The 9,907-nt window shown below is 37.0% G+C and overlaps 1 protein-coding gene across 1 annotated transcript in view; it reads right to left on the reverse strand.

Moving 5' to 3' along the window:
- LCP2 (lymphocyte cytosolic protein 2 (SH2 domain containing leukocyte protein of 76kDa)) overlaps window positions 1–9,199 on the reverse strand; it is a 28,333-nt gene extending 19,134 nt beyond the window's left edge. Inside the window, exons 1-3 of the mRNA XM_010086819.1 lie at window positions 9,122–9,199; window positions 5,517–5,579; window positions 3,542–3,588 (exon numbers count right to left, since the gene is read on the reverse strand). Of these exons, the coding sequence (XP_010085121.1) occupies window positions 3,542–3,588; window positions 5,517–5,579; window positions 9,122–9,199 (188 nt within the window). The remainder of the gene's footprint in view (window positions 1–3,541; window positions 3,589–5,516; window positions 5,580–9,121) is intronic.
- Between the last annotated feature and the right edge of the window lie 708 nt (window positions 9,200–9,907).

Here is a 9,907-nt window from a genome sequence, read left to right on the forward strand (position 1 = left end):
AAGCTGTACTCTGCCTTTTGCTTTGGGACCTTGTGCCTGAGCTGGAGCTTTGATTCTACTCTGCATCCAAGTGGGAGTGAAAGAAAGGCTTCCATGTTAAGTCAAAATATAACATCAAGCAAAGTTAATTTTCTAAACTTCTCCCTAAGATTGTTTTAATAGCAATGCAAGTGCAAGAGGTCTCAGGTTTCCAAAGGGTGACAGCATCATCAAGGTAAATATTCTGAATGAGAGTAAAAACTTCATTTTTATCAGACAAGCCTCAAAAGGAATAATAGTTTCAAATTTTCAGTTTTATTTAAAGGTCTAGACTGCAAGGAGAGGAGGGCATATGGGTTTCCAGTCGTCTAATGCTCTGTTTGGCACAGCTTTATGCATAACTCAAAGATGAGGACACCTTCTGGTTTTGATCCTCTCAAATACTCCATGACAAAGTCCGTCTTCATGGGGGTCTTCATTTTCTGTTCTCCACAGGATATAATGCCCCAATAGATACGTGGAATAGATTTCCTTAACTATGCCAGTGAAGATCACCTTGTGTACAAGATTTCAGTATCTCTGGCAGGTGTACAAGAGCGTTAGGTGGCCACTGCAAACAAGAACGGGAATCCCTGCTGAGGACTGCGGAGTTTGTTGTGATCCCTCAAGAAAACTGTGTGGCCTGTGTGTATGCAGTGAATCCTGTGTGGACATACTGTCCATTAACCCTTTTGCCTGCAAAACTGTAGCCGGAATAAAACTTGCAGGACTGTCTGGATGTGTCAGCCACTTTTATATGGTGTCTTTACGTATGTAAATTTTTAGCAAAGTTTTTCCAGAAAGAGCCCTTTTAATTGAGAGTTTCAAAGATTTTATGAGGTATTTTAATTTTCAAAATAGTGTTTAAATATTTTTTGTATTTAAAAATAACCCAAAGAAGATTCATGAAGATGTGCCCTTGTAACATGGTTGGTGGAGATTAACTTTCAAAACAATAATTCTGTTAATCGTAACAGAAGATTGTGGGAGTTTTCCTTAATTTCAGGCAGTGGGCTATCATACTTCTTAATGACAACTGTTGTCTACTTAGACACTTAAAGATTCTTGTAAAAGTCACAGAGTCATGCCCAAGTATTGACACAGTTATATTCAAAACTTGATCAGTATATTTGCTCAAATGTGTATATTTAGTAAAACCACATACTCAGCTCAGGAGGTCTGTATGGATGTAGGCTGTGGTTTGCAAGCCCTGTATCGTTGCAAATTCTGGGTTCTGTTCTCAGTACAAGTAGGTCAGCATAACCCTGCTAAAGCTACTGGAGAGCAAGCTCTCTCGTATGTGTACTTTTGATTCATTCCACTGGCCAATGCTGTGTGATGCTTCCTATTTATGTGAAGCATTTTTACAGAATATGCTCAGATTTTAGCACTTGTAGTATCAGGTACTATATCTGCAATATGCTAGTGTGTATTTCAGCTTCTAGAAAACTCTTACTATTAGGTGAGGATATATATTATGATATAAAAGTATCATGTGAATGTTCTAGTAGAAGTCAACAGCAAGCATTTTCCATTTTGGTGAGAGCATGAAGATTCTGAAGTTATGAAATTAATGTTAAAAAAATTACAGGTTCTTCTAACCATGAATTTTATTCTTTTGTTTGGGAGTTTTGGGGGGTTTTGTTTCATTGACTGAATGAATGAATGATTGTTTTTAAATGGCAATCAGTTCTTTTTCCTATTAAATCTCTAAATTCTTGTTTTAAACTGTGGTGTTACATGGAGGACGTCACATCGCACCAGTCTTTTTCCATACATATTCACAATATTCTAGTGAATTGTTTCCCTGTTTGTAAGTGTGGAGAAAGCTGGGAACAAGGGCATTAGTTCCAGAACTTTCATTCAGATTTATTAATTTGCTTATTTATTCAGTTCTTCAAGTGCGCACCAAGCTTTACTCTTCTTTTGAAGCTCTTTATTTCAAGGTTTCTTCTTGAGAAACCCAAAAGATCTGACTAGAAGAGGCTGTTCACTTTCTGTTACAAAGTAAGTGGACTGTGAAAATCAAAAAATTTCTGAGATATCAATAGATTAGATGAGGACATGGGAGCTACTCCACATCGTTAGATTTCATTTTAACTATTCATCTGTGAGATTAATATCTCTTGTATGTGTGTGTTTGTTAGACCTTCGACTGACCACTTTTGACTCACAAAGTTAAAAGAAAATCACCAGAAGTTCTCACAATTAGAAGTTCAAACAAGGAGAACAAAGGGCAAATTTGCCAAAAGACTGTTAGAGAGTGACAAATTGACAGAGAGTTACAAGCAAGGTGTTTCACAGGAGGGTGAGATGAGCTTTTCACAGACAATCTGGTGTAATGCTGGTCCCTCAGTCTCAGTAGCCGTAGTTAAATGTTGCTTTTCATTCACAGTAAGTTCAAAAAATGCCGAGACATCTGGGCTTTTTATTTTTTTTAATAGCATTTGAGCCCTCTTATTAGCACATCATACACTGCCAGTACCTATTAGCAGGAAATTTATTGTGTGAAAATACAGACATGTTTTAAGAAACATGTCAAGTCCGAGGCTTTCAAGTTCAAGACCTTGCATATCTGATCCAGAGGTATCCTCCTGCCTCAGACCTAGCCACCAGCTTACCCATGAGCACATGAATGTGACAGACCACACAAGTATTTCAAAATTTGTCAGTGTTCTTAGCTTCACCAAAACATCTTACACAAGCTCTGATGCACCAGAAAAGGCGAAGCAGACTGTATCTGCCATAGCAAAATCAAGATATGCATAGAGGGAGTGAGTCTGGAACTGGGAAATGAGCAGCAAAGAAACAGCCATGTTAGAATAACTTGACTTCTTGTTTTTTTTGTTCTCCTTACTTTTTTTTTAGAAGACCACAAATAGCTCCATGTGTCTCATGGTTAGGAACCTTCTAATTTCCATGTTAAATATGTACCGGAGAATTCATAGCAAAAGAAAATCTTTTGGTTTTCACCATGAAATATTAGAAGAAGCTTATTTCTCTGTTACTCAGTATTGACTTAATGAGATTATTGTTCTTCACTGAGTACCTTATAGAACATATGAAAACTATTTAGATAAATTCAAAATTTTTTCAAGGCCTCATCCAGAGGAGCTAAGGAAAGCTATTTCACACTGAATCAAATGTTCCAGACTGGTTTATGTTTAACGCCTACCTAAAGGAAAAGCACTTGATGAAAATCACTTGAACTCAACTGTTGTGTACGTACCTGACATTTTTTTTTTCGCTTTGAGTTAAAGTCAACAGTTGAGCAGTGAACAGTTAAATCATACTTGGAAGGTAATACTTGCCTTTTTTTTTTTTTCATATTTGTGTCATTGTGCTTGAGGAGTTGTGACAACACTCCTTTTATTTTGGAACATTAATCTTTTTCTCTCAGTAAGCTGCAATAAATAGGTCCCTAACTAATCACTGGCAAATAATTTGCCCAATGTTTCCTGTGAGTTTTCACTGCAGACAGCTAAGATAATTTTTAATGTTAAATTGGTTTGGCTTTACTTACGGCACTCTGAGTTTGGGAAATTTCTGGATATCATTTTCAGACATGTTCTGAAAAGGAAACACAAGGTATATATCACAAAATTTTCCTTGGAACACCCTGCGACTTACAGAAGTTTGCATACGCAAAAATGTGGCATGAAGTTTCAACTGATATATATATAAAGTGCATAGAAAAGCAATGCAAGTTAACAGCCTGCCCATCCCATGGCTCATAAGAGAAGTGAACCCATTTTCATAAAAAATCCTCTATTTTTTATATTTTGCTGGATAATATCGCAGTTAGATTGCAGATTACTCCTGAGCTGAGCTGAGATGTGCTGAGTCGTGAGAGTTTTATTGATGCTCCTGCAGAGAGAGTTGGCCCCTCTCTTTTCCCATCATGTGCAACTCCAAGTTGAGGACAGATTAGTGCATTATGAGAACTTTTGAGAAAATGTTCTGTTTAGTTAATCACAAGCTTTGTAAACCCTGTTTGGAACATGGATGATAGTCTGGTTCTTTCTGTCTTTCTTACTGCCAACAATAAGAAGTTTCCAGTTACACATTGGTTCATAATACTATCAATAATCTTCAGGACAGAACAGTCCTGTGTGTGTTTTCCAGCACTATTTTGCCTCTGGGTGTACTCACTAGACTAAAATGCAGGAAAAAAATGGACTCCCTTTATGGAAATGTTCTGCAGGATCTACTGAAGAATTGTGGTTTTTTTTCTGAAGACTTTTTACAGGTTCTCTCTGGAATCCTATTCTGGTGATAAACCTGACACATATAATGGGTTTAAGCTCTGGTAAAAGGACCATGTTGTCATTTTAACCATTACAGGATTTTATTAGAATAAGTTACATGGAATCCCTCTGGATTTATTACTACTGTCTCTCAACTGGACTTTCCTTGTGGTAGCCAGTAGATACAGAAACGCGGCTTTGAAACTGTGATGTTATTGTGATGAATAAGACAGCTTTGTTTTTGCAGTCAGGTATACCATATAGATCTGACAGTAGATACAAAACCTGCAAACACTCAGTCTTAACAGTTGCTTCTTTGCAAATGTAATTTGGCAGTTTCCCATAACTTACAAAATGTGAAAAGATGTTTCTTAGAAAAAACATTCATACAGAGAATTATTTTCAAGATTGCATTGTACTCTAGAATATTCCACTTAAAGTCTCTTTTTGTTGTTCTGTTTTACAGGTGAACCTTCTTTGCATTATACAGTTGATGGGTAGGTCAAAATCTTAACAAAAAGTCTCAGCAGATGTGAGCAGCTGTATGCTTATTATGCAGATGATCAAAGTGACTACTTTTGGGGAAAATAGAATACTTAGTATTTGGAAATAAAATAGAAGTAAAAGAAAGTAATAATAAAAGCCCTTACACATCTCCATGAATGTGTATTTAAGACCTGGATACAGCAGCTATGTCAATGGAAGTTGTCAGCTTTTCTAAAGCCAAGTTGTTGGTAAAGCCTGGAGCCAAGTTGATTTAAACCCACTGGGACTTTGCTTACTGGTGTTGATGCTCTTCAAGTTCATTGATTTTGTATGTTGCTGCAGAAGAAATATAATTTACTATAGAGGCATGGCATAGTGATTACACTAGAAGGCCATTCATTCTGACCTGGTCCATGTCTTCTTTAGTAGGAGAGGAAAATTAATAAATGTGTGTTTTTTTCAAAACAAGCACTTCCTATAGTGGAAGATCTGAATTCAAGACAAGATTGTGGTTTTATAACTTCCCTGCCAGTTTAAGAAATACTAACATACATGTATATTAAACAACAGGTTTAGGATCCCAGCATTCCTTATTTAAAGTAAGATGGCTGGCTGATTTTACCAAAGGTGTTTACTTCTCACATTTATACCTCAGTAACCATCTGCACGCTAAGTACTTTGCCTCTGCCAGTGCAAATTAAGGAGAGGTCAAAACAAAAAACTTGATGGGAATTTTACAGGAAGGAATTTTACAACTCCACTTACCAAAAACCTTTGTCCATTTATGCTGTGCTTTCTCACAACTTTCTCACAGTCCTTATACTTTAACTGTCAAGGAAAAGAAATTATTATTGCACCCTTAATTATAAAATGGATTAACACTCTTAGACGTATCACTAGCTTTGAGTAGATGCTTCAAGTTACCCTTTTGTGTGCTAGAGCCTGTCTAAATGTCTCATTTTGTTCTGTGAACATGGATTTTTAAGACAAAGATTCTTCAGTGGACTTGAGGATTTTCCTCCATTTAGGAACATATAATTCCTCACATTTAAAAACCACCTCACATTTGCCTGGCCCAAAAAAATATTTGGAAAATTAATAGTTGTGGTACTGGGATGAACACTTGTAGAAAACAGGAAGTTAAGCAAAAACTTTAGTATCTTGGAATACTGAAGCCCTGATCCGAGTCCCTGAATTCGTTGTTGTGATCGAAAAGCTTCCTCTTCTGGATGGAAATGTCTCTTGTTAATCCTGGAAATTTTCTGTAATGTTTGAAAGCTTTTCCACAAGATTATATTATACCGTAGCATCTGGGACAAGGACATGCATTTTAGAAGCTGATCATGTACATAAAAAAAAAGAAAGCTCCTAGTTCTAAAAGGCAAAAAATTAAGAGTAATTTGGCAGACTTAACAAGCAAAGAAAAAACTAGCCACATTTAGCAAGACATGACTCTTACATATTTCCAGTAGGTGTCTTGAGGGGTTTTTTTTAAATTCGAACAATAGTAGCATAACGTGAGAACACAGTTTATGGTTTTTATCTGTCTTGGATGCATTTTTTGTCTTTCAAGTTGAACAAGTCCATACCAAAAGGAACCCGAAGAACGAGGCAGAGAAAGTGACTTTGGAGCTTTCAAGACAGAAGAATGGCTCTGGTCCTGCCTGAAACTTCAGTTAGTGAAAGTTGTGCAGCCAAATGGTCCTGTGCTGCTGGGAGAATTCCCCTGAAGCAGAGAATATCTTATAGGGAGCATTATGTCCTTTCTTAGCTCTATTCTATTAATTTTAAGGAGTAATCTTGTAGCTTGGTGTTATTTGAGACCAGATCCTGAAAACACCTGAACAGCTCAGAGAATATTTTTAGGAGCCACCTTCAGTTACTCATATGCAGAAACAGACCTCACTCTGCTAAATATTGTAGAATACAGATGAAGTCTTTTGTGCAGACTGTAAAAGATGGCACTTTCAGGTAGTGGGTGCTATCATGACGTTAACAGCACGAGTCTGGACGCAGCAGTGAGCAACTGCTGTACTTGGTAGAACATAGCAGTGTGACTGAGACCTAGTCCCATTCTTAAAGTAACTCATAAAAAATACTGTTTAGCTATTAAATAACCCTTGGGATATTACAAATATTAACATCTTTGCTTTTTCTAAAAAAAAAAAAAAAAAAAAAAAAGAGCCTTCAGAAATAATTTGAAAGTTTGGGTTTTTTTGTCCTTCCCCATTTTGAATGCAGTGTTTAAATTTAAATTGGCTTTAAGTTGACACACCTAGAATAATAAATTAGATGTTGCTACTGTTAAGTGAGAAGAATTCTTATTTGCCAGAATCTGAGGACTTTATTCATGCCAGGAATACATGATAGTAGTGTTAGGTAAATTACTGATGTGTATGCTGGCTGAATTTTGCTGATATGAAGGTGTAAGCTAACAATTAATTGACTAAAATCTTACTGCTGCCCGGTGTCATGGCCAATCACTTCAGGTGAGAGAAGATCTGAATGTGATTGTCATTTGAAAATCTTCCCACAATTATCTCAGTTTAGGAGGAAAAAAAAAATATTTATCCCTCTTGAACTTGAATCTTGGACTTTGAACATATGGCTGCAGACAAAACATACTAGTCAGCTGCAAAGAAAGCATTCCTGATGTATAACATTTGACCCTTGAATGATGTGTGAGGGAAATTGTATGAGTTTATTCAGGCAGACCTGGTCACTTATGGCAGTTACCCAGAGCTGGCTGACAGGCTAACATTATTGTCTTACACAGATTGCTTAGATTACTTTAAGCAGCTTTTGCCCTTATTCACCTCCCCAGAAGTGGAAGGCCAAGATTATCTCTGTCCTGGGGGGTATCTGGATCAGTAGAGGGGAGGTACTGAGAAATTAACATAACCAGGCCCCTTCAGTTATGATAGAATTTACAGTTAATCCTTTTGTCACAGTTAAGAACTCTTCCAGGAAGCACTTCCTTTGTTAGTCTCTTGGAAATGGTGATGCAAACCACCATGAACCAGTGTCGTCATGTTTTTCCTATTTGTCTGGAGTTACCTGTTGCTAATGATCTCATCTGCTCCATCTCCAATTCTTTGTTTCACTTTCCTGTGCTGCTAACTCCTGTGCCCTAAAATTAGAGGTTTGCAAGTCGTTGGCAGTTACACTTCTCTGGAGATTTGGTGGACATTGTGTTTGATCTGCTTGCCTTTATTAGCTAGTTTTGCATTCTAGTGTCAAACTTGCCTCAATTCCCCAAAGAAAACTCTCATAGAGTTATAGGAGCCTTTGAAACAATAAATTTTTCATTATTTCAAAATGAAACCCAAACTGTTCCACATTTTACAAGTCTAGCCTGACAGTTCACTTGAAAATTAACCAGCTGTGCTGGCATTACTTGAAAATCTTCCTAAATCTTCTGATTGATGTGAATGTTAAATTCCAGGCTGACAGTTTTGGACTTTGGGACGAACATAGTCAGTTGCAAGGGAGATGGAGCAGGCACTATATCTGATGTGAACTGAAAAATGAGCAATTTACGGAGAACACACAGAAATGAAATGTCAGTAAAACTGGCTCAGTTACACATTCCTGGGCAATTACCAAGATGTCAGCATCGCTGTGCAGAGGATATATATTGGCAGTGAATTCCTGTGTTGCCTTTCAAAGTATTTCTTCAGTGTGAAAACTCTGCATTGTAAAATGAAATTTATAGATTGTCATAAGTGAAAAGGATATCAAAAGAAACAGCAGGTCCTAGCTAGTCTCAGCTGGTACCATCAGAAGTAACTGTGACAGGAAAGAAGGGGTAGACAGTAATCTTGAGCCATGAGTTTTGCCCAAGAAGTTTTAGAATATGGAAGTCAAACCAAAAGGTGAAAGGTTTTTCCAGCTGAGCCTAAAAAACATGAGGAGTCTGCATATCCACAACTGTTAAGTTCCTGGCTGAGTTCTCATTGATGTGATTAGGAAAGACATTCAAAGGCTTATTTGTGTACACTGAGCAATTTAAAAAAAAAAAAAAAAATCTGTCTTCTGAAAATCATTGAAGACGACCTAGAAAGCTTGCAATCTTCACACATTAATGACTTCTACAGCTGTTAATATAAGTTGTATCAACAATTGTTGCAGTAAAGTGTACATTTTATCTGAAAAACAATGGATTTCTCTTATACCAAATTTAAAGCACACTTTCAAGATTCAGTTGTAGATTTCCCTGGCCAGTTTAGCTCAGCTTCTTACTTGTCAGTGATTTTGATTTTAGTTTTGCAGCAAGCTTTGCCCATTATAAAAATATGTCAATTTATCACATACATTGTTACAGTAGTTTGCTCCTCCATCATACAGAGACAAAACACAGTTAAACTTACCGTCCTAAAATATTCTGCTAAGTCATCTGGGTTCCACGTAACGACGTCTGAACGGTAGGGAATGTTTCGCAAATCCATTGTGAGTTTTCTCCTCCAGGCAGTCAGAGAACATTCATAGCAGTAGTCGATGAAACAGCCATATGTCCCCTGCGTGTGACCACCTCCAGCGTGTGTAGTAACTCCTTGCCTAGAACCCAGCTTCTTCTGGTTAAGTCCTGTTTTTTTAATTTGGAACTATGTTGTTAGGACATCCAAGAGAGATACTGCTGCCTCTAACACAAAATGGTCTCTTCTCAGAAAAGCTGTCAGCTAGCTAGTCAGCCTTACCACTTCCTTTGTCTGAATATAAATAAGTAAACAAGGAAGCACGGCAAAGTGTAGAAAATATTCTGCCTGCTACATATAAGTAAGCTGCTGTGGACCCTATTTGCTTATAATTGCATGCAGAAATATTTGCATATTTGCACATTCTGTACAGTAGGAAAATATTGGCGTATTTTCTGCATAGACATTGGTTACTGCTTCTGTGCAAGTCTAGCCCAGACAAACCCCCCCAAAACAAGAAAATGTTCACTTAAGAGAAACTTCTTCAACTTAACTTACTACCTGAAGTGTCATATTGGCTTTCTTTGATCTGTACAACAATAAAGGTTATTGTTGGAGTGGTACATAAAGAAGTATGCATGAATTAGAGATGGAATTGCAGTCAGCTTTCCTTCAAATAAGGAATTATTATCTCTCACTGTAAGTAAAAAATGGACAAGCTTATATGAAAAATTATTACAT

Source organism: Pterocles gutturalis, unplaced genomic scaffold, assembly GCF_000699245.1.
Source record: "Pterocles gutturalis isolate BGI_N339 unplaced genomic scaffold, ASM69924v1 scaffold20921, whole genome shotgun sequence".
NCBI classification, from domain to species: Eukaryota; Metazoa; Chordata; class Aves; order Pterocliformes; family Pteroclidae; genus Pterocles; species Pterocles gutturalis.